The sequence below is a fragment of the Urtica dioica genome, chromosome 2 (assembly GCF_054948205.1).
Source record: "Urtica dioica subsp. dioica isolate 48M chromosome 2, U.dioica_male_clone48M_v1_H2, whole genome shotgun sequence".
NCBI classification, from domain to species: Eukaryota; Viridiplantae; Streptophyta; class Magnoliopsida; order Rosales; family Urticaceae; genus Urtica; species Urtica dioica.
The window spans coordinates 40,222,582-40,238,380 of NC_142757.1; the positions used below are offsets into that span (position 1 = coordinate 40,222,582).

Consider the following 15,799-nt stretch of genomic DNA (forward strand, 5'->3'; position numbering starts at 1 on the left):
ACAGAGATCAAAGACAACATTGCGACGACACCAAGCTTCCGATGCCAAATGTGAGGAGGCCGGAGGAGTTGATATTGGAGACTATGAAGTTGTTCCGGCTCAGTGGGCAGTGGCGACACTTGCATCGATTAGGAGTCTACAACAGTGACATAGCTTCAGACGTCAAATACGACAGAGCTAAACAGAGAAGAAGAGTATAAAATAAGAGACCGGGTATATAAATGTCAACTCACAAATGAAAACCGTTGTTTTTCTATATGTTATATTTTCAGCCGTTGTTTTTGCAAAAAAAAAAAAAAAAAAAAAAAAAAAGAAGAATTCACGCTACTTGTTGTAACTTCTCCTAAAGAAATAAAGGTCGCCGTTTACTTAGTAAGACCTATTTTTTCTTATGCGCTTCTCTATGCTTTTTAAAATTATTAAAAATGCTAAAAAATTAAAAGTAACTATTATTAATAAAAAGAAATCTGGTTTTTTTTTTAAATAACGATGGTCATTTCTTATTTTGATTTACCTTTAGCCATTTAATGTATACTAAAAACCGAGGATTAAATTTTGGGGTATTGCGGGGAATTATCGTCAAAATTGCGCTATTTTTGGGATTCCGGCACAAAAGTGACATTTTGGTCATTTCATCACTTTATGTCGTCGTTTTGTCATGGAAATGTCGTTGCAATTTCCATGTCGTTTCACTCTGAATGTCGTCTGAAATAGGCTATAAAACCCAAAAATTCTCGACATTTTGACGAAGATTCCCATGTCCGAACCCTAAAAAATTTGCTCAACCTTATCTCTGCAAATCGGCAACATATCCTCGTCACTTTGGCCGTGCCCACAGTATTTCGACGCCGTTTGTGCAAAATCATCAATATTTTCGTCATTTCTTGGTAATTTCGACGACGTTGCCGTGTTCTTCCCACTGTTTTGTGCCGAGAGTTTGAGTTTGTGATGTTCGAATTGTTTTTAATTTTTTTTGGAAAAATCTTGCTTAATAAAAGATGTGCATTTATGTTTTGCGGTTCACATATGTTTTTCTCAATTTTTTTTAATAGAATCCGAATTTATTTGATATTTGAGACTTAGATTTCAAAATTAGAATTTATTGTTGTTTTTGATAGAATCCGAATTTATTTGATGTTTGAGATTTAGATTTCAAAGTTAGAATTTATTGTTGTTTTGATAGAGTCCGAATTTATTTGATATTTGAAACTTAGATTTCAAAGTTAGAATTTATTATTGTTTTGATAGAATCCAAGTATTTTGTATATATTTGAGATTTAGATTTCAAAGTTAGAATTTGTTATTGTTTTGATAGAATCCGAATTTATTTTAAGTTTGAGACTTAGATTGATGGTGATAATGTATTGCTTGTAGGTAAAGAACGATGGCAGATGAAGGAGTATGAAAGCATTGTACGAAAGTAGCTGGAACCCTAAATCATTTAACGTGCAACTATTGTGGAGTCACGACAAGAGGATGGGGGTGTGACACGTATGAAACTTTACTTGAATGGAAATGATCGGAAGAAGAACGTGAAGTGGTGTGAGAAGTGTCCTCTAAAAGTTACAGAAGAGATGAGGTTGTTGCTTTAGGAGCCTGAGAAGAAGAAGAAAAATAAACAAATATTGGACGAGACAATTCGGAGAGAGATGAGTACGACTCTTGGTCCAGTTGATGAAGAATGAGACTTTGATGTTGAAACAGAGCGTGAACTATACAATACCATGAAGAGAATTCGTCAAGAAGCTGCTGCGGCAAATTGGAGATCCGGTCCAGGTGGTAGTTCATAATCACACCAAGATTTGGGAATGGGGATGTCAACAGCTGCACCATCTCTTTACCGATCAGATAGTGCATGGCAAGCAACGCTTTATCTGGAGGCAACGACTTCACTTAAGAAACATTAGGGTCAATAATTGTGAGTGGTTTATTCCTTCATGAGAGTGTGTCGGAAAACAAAGTGAAGTCCCGTCGTTTTCAAAATATGATGCACGAAGCGTCAGAAATGGGTAAGAGAACTTGGTGTTGGCGTTGCTAGTGGTAGTGGTGGTGGTCTTCCTTATGATCCATGGACTATGGAATCAGGATACCAAGCTACAGAATATGAGGACTACGGAGCACGCGATCCACTTGGAAGGCATGTTCATTAATATGTTTTATGTATTTGATTGATCTTCATGCAAATTAATATGTATATCAGGTTCGACCAATTCTATGACTTTGAGATTGAGCAATACAGTTGTGGTAGACAAATGAAGATGGGTTCCACCATGTCCATGACCTATACTGATTATGATGTGACTCCATAACAACTCAATTTGGCTCAATGTCGTTAGACCAAATGTCGCTTCAATCCTACGGTGAAGGTATTCTTACCCATGTTCTTATCCAGTGCATGTGCATGTACATGTTCCCTCCCCACCCACATGGACACCGTAGATGATGGTTCGCCTCAAATTGTTGGATATACGATCAAGACGCTTCATGGAGCATTACCTCAGTATCCCGTCCTCTGCAGTGTTGTTGGAGATAACCAGTTTAACTACGACAGCCATCTCGTAAACTACCAATCACATGGGCTGACTACTATAATCTCCAAGCACGAACCGGAGGTTACTATCAATCCCATCGTCACTCCACCTACTATTGAGTCTTTTTATCTATGTTGAACTTAGTATGTGTTTTGAACTTATCTTTGTTTTTGAACCTATTAAGTGTTTTGGACCTTTTGTTTATGTTTTTTTTTTTATGATGTGTGAACTTATTACGTGTGTTGGAGACTTGAATTTGGAGTTTAAACTTATTATGTGTGTGTTTGAAACTAATTTTGTTACGTGTCTCAAGTATGGATTTTATTTGTTATATTCATAATTATACAACATTATTTCCGTCGGTATTTTCGTGTTTTATCGAAATTTCCGTTGGCACAATTTTTCAAATTTCTTTATTTTTCTTTCGCAATTTCTATCGGCCATCGCAATTTCCGATTTTTTAGGCCGTCGGCATTTCAATCCTTGCTAAAAAAACACACTGATGATGTGGCAGTAGGAAACGCAATACACGTCACGAAAGTTTGATACACTTTTAGGGTATGTTAAAGATGTATAATAGAAACAAAGTAATTCATTAAAAAGTTACAAGAATTAAATAAATTACATTAAAATTTGGGATAAATTTGAATACATTTAAATAAATAAAAATAGAAAGATAAGATTTTTGGTGATTGTTTCCTGTGTTAAAAATACCAATGAATTGCCTATAAAAATCTAAAAATGAATTTTACATATCTAGTCATGACAAATTTGATGCTTTCTTTCAAAATACATATAAGATACAGTTTAATTTAAGGGCACTTACGCTAAACTTATTAAAAAAAAAAATTGATATCTTAAAACATTTTCTAATAACATCATCTATAAAAGGACATAAGAACGGGTAAAGGTGCGATGATATTAATCGAAATTGACATTAATATTGTGGTTCATGTAATAAGGAAAAAGATGCGGTGAAAGTAATTAATTACCAAAACTATGTATAAACTAGAAAGTCAATTCTCTTTTTCATGTCCATTTCAATGTCAACAGCTTTAAATCATACTTCTTTCAATCTCCCCTGCTAAGACATCTTTCATTTAAAAAAGACAAGGTGAAAAAACAGCACGAAAATTCCAAGTGCCTGAACGAAATTACACGCATAGAAGTATTTCTTGTTTATTTTTGCACGAAGCCCTCTTTTAGATGTTTTAAAGAACAGTATACGTATTCTATAGACCATTAAAAGAAAATGGTTGAAGAAATACTCAGTTTCACGCCTTTTTGTTCTTCTTATTCTTCTCCGATTTGAGCATCACTAGTCCAATGAATACTGCTAAGAAGCAAAGCAGAACCACGCCGGCGGATATGGGTATCAATATGGCAAACTCTTGAGGCAGAAAGTAATTTTGTATGAAGTGATCGCTGTCCACAAAAGGCTGAAAAGAACGTCAACAGAACATATCACGTTAGACGTTACACTAGAGAAGTGATCGCAATAGTTGAAAGGAGTTTTAAGGTTCAGACTTAGAAGGCCAAAAAGAGTGATTGACTGACCAGAATGATGACCCAGAACGTGTAGTAAGTGAAAATGGAGAGACTGATGAGCGATAACAAGAACCCAACTGCCTTGTCCGCCAATTCCATTGTTGATAAACACCTATCAGCACTAGAACACATAAGCGATGATCGCAATAAAACACTGAAAGATAAAAAGGGGTTCTGAAAAAAGTAAACAAACTTCAGGTTCTAAGTTGTATAGCATCATCAAGTTCAAAAGAGAACAAAGACTAAAGTAAACGGAATCAATTTGTTCTGATTTTCGCGTGACGAATTTCAAAGTTCTTTTTCAGAGGAGAGACTTACCACATTTCAACTCGGATAAGTTCACAGATCACAAATGTTCAAACTGAACAGTGGATGGCGAGTTTCACGGGTACATGAAAACCCGGCCAACACAAACTGTGCTCCAATATGTAATACCGGGCACTGAACTCTAATGACACATAAATTACTCGGGCATTGCTACTCATACTTAATGCAGCATTACAAAATTATAGAATATCCTCTGTATGATCATACAATCCCATAGAATTGAGTAAGGAAAAGAGAAATTTTACAATTCCACTATATCCACACCATGTTTTCTTTGTTAAAATACGATGAACAGACTTCTAAACAATCTAAAGTCCCGTTCTTTGATATTGGAAAACATAGAGTTTAGTTTTAATTGACTTAACAAACCTTTTCTCTTCGTTGAATAACCTGCAATCCAAGAGGAAATTCTTCCAAGACAGACAGACTGCTAATCACTGTACATTTACAACTCATATTCATCACTCAGTTCAATAATTTCCCAAATTCTGACCTTTCATTATCAATAATTCCGTCTAAAATCCTATGCTAAGGAATTTAATAAAGGATTCAAAGCGTCGTCTCGAACTCTACCTTTGATCTACGACCGAAAGTAAAAGACGTATCTCTGAGGCTCACGAGTTCTGCGGCGTGTCTCGCGTCGTGCTCTGTTTATGGCTGTCCGCGACGGAGAAAAAAATTCAAGGAATCTAAGATACCGATACTCCAAAATATGAACAAGAAAAAAAAAATCAAAGTGCAATATAAAGATCCAATAAACGAAACAATAATTTAAAGAAGAAGAAGATCTTCACCTGTTTATCAAAGCGATCGAAGATTCTTCACACTCATGCCGAGAGAGAGAAATGAAGAATGCGGAGGGCAAAACGGGCTCTTTTTTCTTACTTGGCTAGCCCTTATACTTTCTGGTATTATAGTTTAAACCCCATTCATATTTGATAAAATTTATTTCCAGTCTTTTTATTTACACACTTTAACCAATAAAATTTTGTTGCATTTTAATTTTTAGGACAAAACTCTTAGGCCGGTGCAAAAAAATCGTAAAAAACGTAAATCGGACCTGACCGGTTTATTTATTAAAAAAAATTAAAAAAAATAAAAAATAAAAAAATTAATGTCCAATTAGCCAAATTAGACATTTGTGCATGTATTTCTCTCCCATACATGACTATATGTTTTTGTTTTGGTGGAAAATTAATGGTTTTTTTTTTTAATTATGTAAAACGGTTCAAAACGGTTCAAACGGTTCAAAACGGTCTAGAACGGTCCGGTTTAAATGGTCCGGTCCAGTCTAAACGGTTAAAATGATCCGGTCGGGTCTAAGCGATTCAAAACGGTCCGATCCGATCCGGTTTTTACAGTTTTTTTGGTCCGGTCCGGTGTGAGTTTTTTTGGACCATTTTGAGCGGTCCGGTCCGGTTTTTTGACCGGTTTTGGACCGGACCGTGCACAGGCCTAAAAACTCTATCTCCAAACACGTTTTCTTATTTTCTCACTTCTCTCTCTAAACTCTCTAAATTTTATACTCTTCAGATGATCTTCGACATGAAATCAAAATGAAAATTCAAAATCTATTACTAAAATCCTCCTAATAATTGTAATCATTTTGATGAAGGCTTGTAGTTCAGTGAACTAGCTTTATCCTAATGAGAAAAAAAAAATCAGAAAAAGTCAATTTTAAAATTTTTGTCATAATAAATTAATAATCGTAATTAGTCATGCATAGCGTTTACGAAAAAAAAATATTGAAAGAACATCAAGAGCTTTTGAAATAATATTTAAAAGAACATATATACCATATTTGACCAAGAAAAACGGTGAATCAGTATGAGTCTTATAATATCAGACCCTACCCGTGAAAATAAAAAATTAAAAGCATTCCTTATTTAAACTCGTTTATTTTATAATGTGACCCCGGCACAGCAGCTCGTCCTCTTGACGCTTCTTCCGGTCCGCCTTGAGTTCGTCATCATCTTCGTCCGTCGGCTCTGGGACGGGCACCAACGTCGGGTCGAGCACGTAGAAGATCTTCTTGGCGGTGAGGAAGAAAATCATCTTGTCTTGCCAGCGAGTAAAGTTAGTGCCGTCGAAGCGATCTAACTTGACGAAGTCCTGGCTCATCACTTTCAGACTTGAAACAGACGCCTCGGTAGCCATAGCACAAGATACTATAAGATTGTTAGATAATTCTTCGAAATTGAAGACTTCGAGGCTTGAATCACGCATAGGAACGCTTTCCATATAGTATTTCGAGTACCCCAAAATGTCTTAAGGTTTCTGTACAAGAATACCGCAGGATACGACAAGCCTAATTCGGACTGCACCAAGACAGAGTGAAAATCCGAAAATAAGCAAGAACTGTGTTTCTGGATAAGTGTTTCGGGAAGAGAGAAAGTTGGTTCGAAAACCTGTATAGATTACTGAATCCGAAGTCGGATTATATAAGCAATCGTACCTGTTCGCGAAGAGGTTCGACGAACAGACGCACTGTTTCGGTCGAACTACGGTTATAGTCGCAAACGACACGACCGTTGGCCAAACGATAGCTCGTTTCGAAGCGACGTGACCGTTAGTTCGAACGGTAACTAAAAATAACTACTAAATGAGGAGACGCGACCGTTGGCGAGAATCGCCGCGAGAAGCTCGCGGATCGTGCCGTTTCGCCTGGAGGTCGATCTCGCCTGGAGGTCGAGCTCGCCTGGGATTCGAGCTCACCTGGAGGTCGACCTCGCCCAGTCGAGCAGAAATGACTTCGTCAGTTCGTCCAGTCGACCTCGCCCAGTCGAGCTGAAATGACTTCGTCACTTCGTCCAGTCGACCTCGCCCAGTCGAACTGAAATGACTTCGTCACTTCGTCCTGTCCGGATCGTCACTTTCTCATTCACCTTAGTATTTTGTTCCATGTGGGACTCTTTCCCACACACAAACTCACTTTCTCAATCAACAACACACTATTTTGTCTTTTAGTGAACAAATTAAATTGAGCTGATTAAAACATCTATTTAATTTTACTCAATTTCCAACAACATCTCGTCCACATCAATGGTGATGACGGCTCTAATGGAGTTGGGGATGAGAATGACCTTGACAACATCTGCAGTGATGAAGAAGACCTAAAGCACAAGGAGGAGCAGGAGAGAGTACAACCCACGCAGAAATCCCACTGATTTCAGGTTCAAAATGGGTATGGAATTCCCTTCTATTGTGCATTCAAGAGAAGTGTTCAGAGAAGAGTTCATCAAAGGTGATCGAGAATTTCATTATGTGTTAAATGACGACTAGACTAAGAGCAAAATACAAGGGTCTTGGTTGCAAATAGGTCTTATATGAGAAGGTTAATTGTTCGGACAAGAAGACAGTGAGAGTGAACACCTTGGTAGATACGCATAACATTGGCATAGTTTTTTACAACAAACATATCACCAGTCGATGGTAATCAAAGTGTTTTTTAGAGCGATTCAGGCTGAATCCAACCATGAATTACAGTTGCTTCAATGAGATGGTTGCATCATCTAAGTTCCGCAACGTGTCTCGGAGTGCGTCTACAGGGCTAGGAATATGGCTAGAGACATGCTTGCAGGATCTGTGAAAGACCCAATTTGTTGCGCTTGAGGATTATTGTAAGCAGTTGACAAGTAATAACCCAGGTATGTTTGATGACATGTTGTTTAATTATAGGTCTGTTTAATTATGTCTGTTTAGTAGGTTATTTATGACCAATTTCTGCAGGTATCACAAATCTACTAAAGACTTCTCTTATTGATGGTAAGAGAGTCTTTGGGAGAGTATACATATGCTTGAAATCATGTAAAGACGGGTTCAATAAGGAGTGCAGACCTATGCTTGGCTTTGATGGATGCTTTCTGAAAGGATATTGTAAAGGCATGTGCACGTGCAACTACACAACCAAAGAGGCATATATTGTTTCCTACTCTGATATAATTGAGCCAATGACGACTCCAGATAAATGGCCACAACCAGGTTTGAACTCTATACTTTCACCACTTGAACAAACTCTGCCTGAAACGTCCAAAAAAGAAAAGAAACCGAAAGAACGATGAAATACATCCTGAATTTGAGCCTCAACGTCCAATAAAGCAGAGTAGAAAAGGTCAAGTCAATCGCTGCAGCAACTGTAAACAAGTTGGCCACTCGAAGAGATAATGTTCCAATGAAGCAGTGGTTCAAGTATATACATAATCAAATTATGTTAAGCAATGCTTGCTGTGTGGTAATAATATGTTTTGAATGGTATACTATAGGAGTTAGTCCAACAAAAAAAAAAGAGGAAGGCCAGCAAAAGTCAACCCGACAACTGAGACAGTCAAACGAAATGAAAGAAGGAAGAGAGAACAAGAAAGGAATGCAGCAGGATCATCACAAGCCACCTGAAGGAAGAGACAACAAGAAAAAAATGAAAGAAGAAAGGAATGCAACAAGAAAGAACCTGCTTTTGATTGCCAATTTTTTGATGTTTCACAAACAGTTAAGAACCTGGTTTTGGTGTGTAAAGATGTGAACATATTAGTGTCAACTTTTGTGTAAAGATGTGCTCGATATTATGCAAAATCAGTGTCAACTTTTGATGTTATGGTCAGTGTTTTGTGAACAGATTATGTCCATTATGTTCTTTATGAATCTTATGAAAAATCAGTGTTCATATTATGTCCATTATGTTCATTATGAATCGTGTAAATTCACTAAATCAGATTTCATATCAAATTCAGTGTGCAAAATGAATCTGTGCAAAATCAGTGTTCATATCAAATTCACCAAATCATATTTCATTCTGTCCATAATGTCCAGTGTTCATATCAAAATAAACACTTATTTATTTACCAAAACAGTGCTAATACATTCACCAAAACACCAAATCAAATTCACCAAATCAATGCTTGATACAGACTATATTATTAAAACAAGAAGCTGCGAACAACAAGCTAATAAATTAAGTAAAATTAAGCTAATACATTCACCAAAATCAGCGGATACATTCTCCAAACAACCTAAGACATTCACCAAAACAAATATATCAACAACATAACAGATAAAATTATCATCACAAACACAAAAACAGCCAAAACAGATCTCCAATGGAAGCTGCGACATTCACTCATATGTTTAACTGATTATTCTTCTTCATTCACCATCATGTATTTTCCAATCTCGAATTTCAATTGATTTAATCTTCTGAGCAATCTTAGTATCACTTGCTTTGATTTCTCACACATTTCAGGGTCTATTCACTCCCAAACAGTGCACGCACCCTCATTCTAAAAGTAAGATCACGAAAACAAAAATTAAAGAACAATTCCTGTCGGGATTGAGTCAATACCAAAATAACACCATTTCATTTATTACCTTTCCCTTGTAGCGGCTAACAAACCTTCTCTCGGGATTCAAATCAGTCCACGACTTCTTCTCAACCACTGCTACGCCACAGAAACACCTACGAACCCACGATTGCGAATCCTCTCTCTTCATTCGCCACCTTCAATTCATATTGCTACTACTCTTTATGAAACACGATTCGCATCTCCCATTCGTGCGTTTCTGAAGTTATCCAGAAGAAGAAGAAGAAGAAGAAGGAGAATAAGATCAAAACTGGAGATTTCGTTATTCTGAAGCCAGGGATTTCGAATTTGGGGCTACAGGATTTGTTTTATGTTTTCATTAGTTGTATCCAGAATTGTTTTTACGGTTTCTCTATTTATAGGATTTATTTTATGTTTTCATTCGAAATGTTAGATAAAATCCACATTTCTATTACAGAAAAATTGTTTTCAAATGCTTATTGACCATCACAACCTCTCACTTGTTTTGACATCCAAATTGACGACGCTGATATCAACGGAGATACAAATACTTGACATTAGGTATTTATCCCATCAATTTTAAACATTGAGTATATAATGTAACACCCCGAAAACATTAGGTATTTATGCCGCTATTTTCTCCAAAATTATAATATAGCTTAATTTATAGTAATTAATATTAATTTATAATTATAATTTTATTAAATTTGTGTTAATCTTAGTATTAATTTATAATTATAATTTCAAGTGATTAAATAATTTAAAGATTATGTACCTATTATTAGATAAATTGGCGGCAAAAATACTCAATATTTTCGATTTGTTGCAGTTTAATACCTATTTTTAAAAAGTTGTGGGAAAAATACTCAATGTTGCAATATCCTTCCATCGTTATTACTTGTCCGTTAAAATGGATGGAAATGCACATATAAGCCATCTTGATGGGCAAAATTAAAAAAAACAAACATCATATTTTATATAGTATTCAAAAAATTAAAAAAAATTGTTCATTCTCTATCATTTGCCTAAATTCTCTACCCCTCTAACGCATTTTTGTTTATTTTTATATTTTATTTTAATACTGAGGTCGTAGAAGGTGGAGCCCCTTGGGCAAAAAAAATATTATAATTGTAGTTAGTCGATGGTATTTTGGGATATTCAAACTTGTACCTATCTTTCCTAGTTCATCACCAAGACTATGAAGGTACAATGATTATGCATGCACGGTCAAGTCGACGTGAGGTTTGAAAGTGAGTGGTAGATCCCGCTCCTGAGGTCATAGAGGCGGAGCCCCTTGGGCAAAAAAAATATATTATAATGGTAGTTAGTCGATGGTTTTTTAGAATTTCAAACTTGTACCTATTTGTCCTTGTTAATCATCAATGACTATGAAGGTACAATGATTATGTTGTGGATCGATATGCACGGTCAGGTTGATGTGAGGGCTAAAAGTGGGTGGTAGATCCTGCTCCCGAGGTCACAGAAGGCGGGAGCCCCTTTGGCAAAAAAACAAAAAAATTATAAATATTTAACCGATGGTATTTTGGAAATTTAATACTTGTACCTATTTGCCCTAGATTTCCTCTATATATATTCTATGCGGCATATATTCTTTGTTAATCGCAATAAATAGACAAATATAAACACTTTCATTTTGGGTTTTTAGTATCGCCATGTGGATGTAATTTTTGCATTGAAAGTGAACCACTATAAAATTATGTGTGTTAATTCTGTTATCTGTAATTTTAATTACTTTCTCATTAGGTCAAATTTATGGCTCAAATCCTAACAATTAGGTCTCCAAAATCTCTAGCTTCAAGAGTTATTGGAAATATCACCCAAATGGCTCCGTTCTTGGTTCATATGCTTGGCTATCTCTCTTGTGGGGCATAAAGATTTTAGTAAAAGGGGTGGAGAAGCATTCGAGGACAGATGGCTACCAAAACGACCTCATCCAAGCTACCCAGAATGGAATGAGGTGCTGATCAAAGACAAGTTCCTGCCTCTTGAAGCATAAGGAATTCCAGGCTTCCCAAGATCACTAGCAAAAGGATATATATATATATATATATATATATATATATATATATATATATATCGATGTGGGATGACACTTCAATAGCCGGAGGTATGTACTTCGTCAAAAGCAGGTACCATAAGACGATGAAACTGTGCGAAAACCCGTCAGCACTAGCACTTCATCTCCTGAAGCAAATAGTGAATGTGAAAATATTTGGAAGCGCTGAAAGTAACGCTGAAAGATAAATTTTTTTCAATAGCCAGAGGTCTATACTCCGTCAAAAGCAGGTACCATAAGACGATGAAACTGTTCAAAAACCCGCCGGCACTAGCATTTCATCTCCTGAAGCAAAAAGTGAATGGGAAAATATTTGGAAGCGCTGAAAGTAACGCTGAAGGTACCTCCGCAACTACATCTTTGAGTTCATTCATGGTGTCAGTTTTTTTTTGCACAGCTGCCCAAGGTACCTCCGCGGGCGATCTCATTTTTTGTCCTCTAGTTGAAGAAGTGTTGACCCAATCCATTACACTCTGATGGTATGGGAAATATGGACTCCGGAGACAAAATAACCTCCTGTCCAAGCGAGAAACAGACTTTTCAAGAGCCTCTGCGTTGGATGTTGAATGATGAACATTTTTTAGATGATATAATTTTTGTTGCTTCTCATTCCGACTTTACCTCTTCTTTTGTTGAAAGGGAGCTGCCATGGTTTTTTTTAGACCCTCAAATTCGTTAACAGCTTATAAACTTTTCTTTCCTCCATGGATAAAAATATACAAAAGCTACAATGTTATACGTTGAGGGTTTGCTTCAATGTGTTACCAGACTAAATTATGGTTCCGAAAGGTTTTGATAATAGAATTACCAGTTAAAAGCAGGGCTTCTAATACCAACGAAAAATGGCCGACTTCGTTGTTGCCACTCTCCAGCCAACAAAACTGCAATTTTTTTCGTTTTTATTCTAATATAATATTCACTATTTTCTCAGTTATTTCAGCAAAGTTCTGATAAAAACAACGATGTAAACAAATAAGAAGCGAAATCTTACGAAAAAATACCGAAGAAAGCTTGTGAGTTTCTAAAGTTCTCTAACTGCAAAATTTTCAAATCAGCATTTTGAAATTCTATAGAATTTTCGCCGGAATTTTGAGCAAGCAGAAAGTTAGATGAAATTCACAGGCTTATTTTTTATTTCATATAGATCGTGTATGAAAAATAAATAGGAAAAAATAGATTGGTCCATAAAATTTTCTATGATAACAAAGTCTTCATTTTTATTTTATTCGTTTACAGAACAATTTAGCTCATACTTTTACATGATGACCAAACTTTAAACTAAAAAGAAAAAGAAAAGTAAAAAGAACATGGTTTCTTATCAAAACAGTTGTATTACCAGTACAAAGAACAAGGAAACACAAAAAAGCTCAGCTTCATGTCCAACTTCAAGGAATATCCCTCTCTTATTATAAACCTGAGAGGCGTCTTCTAAAAAGAAAGATTTGACAACCAAAAGAATAGTCACAATCATATGAAACGAACAAATGGCCTTACAAAATTCTTGCGGCAGAGTTTCAATCTCGCTCGAACATTCTCCAAAACGAAGCGGGCGATCAGCGTCTCTGCATCCACTCCATAACATCCTTCCGAAAAACTCCTCCGGGCCGAGAGAGACAAATGTGCCTGTGTTGGCTCGTTCTCCCTAGAGGCTTCGGGACCTGCATTATCGATATGCCAGGCAACGAATTTTCGCGCGCCGTGAACAGGTGTCGTCCTGGATCTTGGGTTTTGGTTGCGCTATCGTTGGATCGCGTTTTCGTTGGCTTGGCCGTGCTTGTTATGGTGGAGCTGGATCCGGGGGACGGTTTCTCGGGAGGCGGGCCCCGGATGTGAGCCGACGGTTTGAATCGGTCGAGCCACCGCAGTATCAAGTTCCCGAGGTTTCGGCCGACTTCTATGTCTCTTTCCTGGGTCTTGTAGTGAACTTTGAGTGCCACGTCGAATATCGTCCGGCTTCGTCTATGATATACAAGGATGCATAGATACGGAAAAAAAAAGTATACAGAAATTAGTCAGAAACCAAAAATATTGATATTCTACAAGTCGCATTTCTTTCGCTCATACACATTTAACACATTCTCAATTGTGAATAGAATTCATTCATTTTTTAAGGCTCCATTTGGAACCAGGAAAATGCGAGAGAAAGCGAAAATATGAGGGAAAATGAAAATAGATAGAATATTAAATTTCTATGTTCTATTTGGGAGTCATGGAAAGTATGATGGAAAAAGAAGGAAATTTTGGATGGATTTCATTTTCCATGGAAAATGGAATCCCATTTCAGTTATACATTTTCCCACCTATTTTCCTCAATCCAAACAACTAATGGAAAATACGAAGGATTCCATTTTTCTTTCCATTCTATTTTCCATGTTCCAAACAAACCCAAAGAAAGAGAGAAACTGCTCAACGGTTCTGGATTACAAGTACAGGAGATCTAATGCAGTTGGGAGTCAATATTTTTAGGTTAAACAGTTTTATGGGAGTTTCGTTTCGGTCTAAGTCTGCAAATCCAGAGTGTTCTGTTTGTCTTTGTCTTTGTAACGATAATTCTCCAACGGTCTTTCAAAAATCCATGTCTGAATCCCTCAAGTGATATTACTTGACACGAGCTGAACAAGTGAAACAAACCAGGTAAATCAAGGCGCTTCTTGACCCACTTGCCTCTGATACCTAATCATGTAATAGGGCTCATCTCAAAACCAATGGGAAATCAGAAGAGTAATTTGGTGGTTCTGTTCTGTGTAATCAGTCGAGACACTAGGAAGAACAGAAAAATGAGATGTCTTTGTCGTTGTAAGACACTTTACAATCACGTAGGACAATACAAAGGCATGCTAATTTCTGATGCCACAATTATTGAGTTGAATATAAATCGTTAACACTATATGAGAACTTAGTAGAGCAATAAGAGGAGTAGAAAACAAAACAGTTTGTGACTAAAAAAAACTCAGATGAGGAGGGATTACTCAGATTACCCGTATTGCCATGAGCTATATATATAAGAAAAAAAAAGAGTGAACATATATCAATGGAACATTTATCAGCCCTGGATTTTCTATCTAGGGACTTCTTATTGGCAAATGCCTAATCAGCTAATCTGTGATCGCTGAAAAACCTCATATTCTTGTCACTTTCCCTCACAAGATAGCAAATGTCTCCTTATTAAAATCACAAACGCAATAAATAAATAAAAACCGTTTCTGGGCATTAGTAATTGTACAAATCAAAATGACCACAACGATCACCAATCTAAACCAACTCAAACACAGCGCAAAAAAAAAAAAGAAGAAAGTAAAATTGAAGTACCTGTGAGCAAAATGACGAATCTTAGGATATCTAGAGCTGATGAGACGGCGCTGAATCCTCAAGGCCAGTCTGTAAGTGCGCTTCAGACCCAAGAAATATGCTGTTGCTAAAGTGATTTCCCATAAAACCATCCTCTTTCTCGGCTTCCGTGTTCTTCCCTACGAGATGTTTGTATATTTGCCTCTGAAGATAAATGAGACGATATGTTGGGTTTTGAATATTTTTTATTTGACAAGAGTTTGTCTCTTGGTTTCGTTCCTCGCAAGGCAAACACGGAGGAAGAAAGAAATATGAGATTCGTTGAGTCACCGTTTTGATTACAGAGCCGCCAGGCTGCAGTGACGTCGTTTTACATCCTCGGTTGTCACCGATCACAGGCATATCACGTCCCTTGCTTTCTGGCCTCGGTTGATCGCAACTGTACGTTGCAGGTTCGTGCAGAAGTTTGATTTATTAATTTTTTTTTAAAGCCGAGCTTTGGGCTAGCCCAAAGATTAAAAAACTGATATCGATACCGATACCAAAATTCTGATTTTATTGATACATATATTGTTGCAAAATTGACGATGTAATTTTGGCAAAATAATATATATTGTGAAGACATAATATCATATTTTTTTGGATTTTATCTGATGCGATTTCAGATCGTTCTAGAAGCGTTGCACACGCGGTCTCGACTTTCTGGGTGACAG

General features: G+C 36.7%; 2 protein-coding genes across 5 annotated transcripts; both read right to left on the minus strand.

The window, feature by feature from the left end:
* Positions 1–3,531: 3,531 nt before the first annotated feature.
* DPMS2 (dolichol phosphate-mannose biosynthesis regulatory protein-like protein) lies at positions 3,532–5,314 on the minus strand. 4 transcript variants are annotated; one of them, XM_089604924.1, is made up of 5 exons: positions 5,201–5,314; positions 4,980–5,063; positions 4,776–4,843; positions 4,089–4,191; positions 3,532–3,970 (listed from the first exon to the last, which is right to left on the minus strand). In XM_089604924.1, the coding sequence occupies exons 4-5, from the start codon at positions 4,176–4,178 to the stop codon at positions 3,806–3,808; spliced, it is 255 nt and encodes an 84-aa protein (XP_089461050.1). In that variant the 5' UTR covers positions 4,179–4,191; positions 4,776–4,843; positions 4,980–5,063; positions 5,201–5,314; the 3' UTR covers positions 3,532–3,805. The 4 variants fall into 4 exon arrangements, with proteins under 4 accessions (XP_089461050.1, XP_089461057.1, XP_089461052.1 ...); XM_089604931.1 differs by lacking the exon at positions 4,776–4,843; XM_089604926.1 differs by lacking the exon at positions 4,776–4,843 and having other exon boundaries at positions 4,089–4,200.
* A 7,629-nt stretch (positions 5,315–12,943) lies between these two features.
* Positions 12,944–15,547, minus strand: LOC149404724 (uncharacterized). Its single transcript, XM_089605346.1, has 3 exons — positions 15,417–15,547; positions 15,108–15,290; positions 12,944–13,757 (listed from the first exon to the last, which is right to left on the minus strand). Exons 2-3 carry the CDS (start codon positions 15,236–15,238, stop codon positions 13,352–13,354), a joined length of 537 nt encoding a protein of 178 aa, XP_089461472.1. The 5' UTR covers positions 15,239–15,290; positions 15,417–15,547; the 3' UTR covers positions 12,944–13,351.
* Positions 15,548–15,799: the final 252 nt, after the last annotated feature.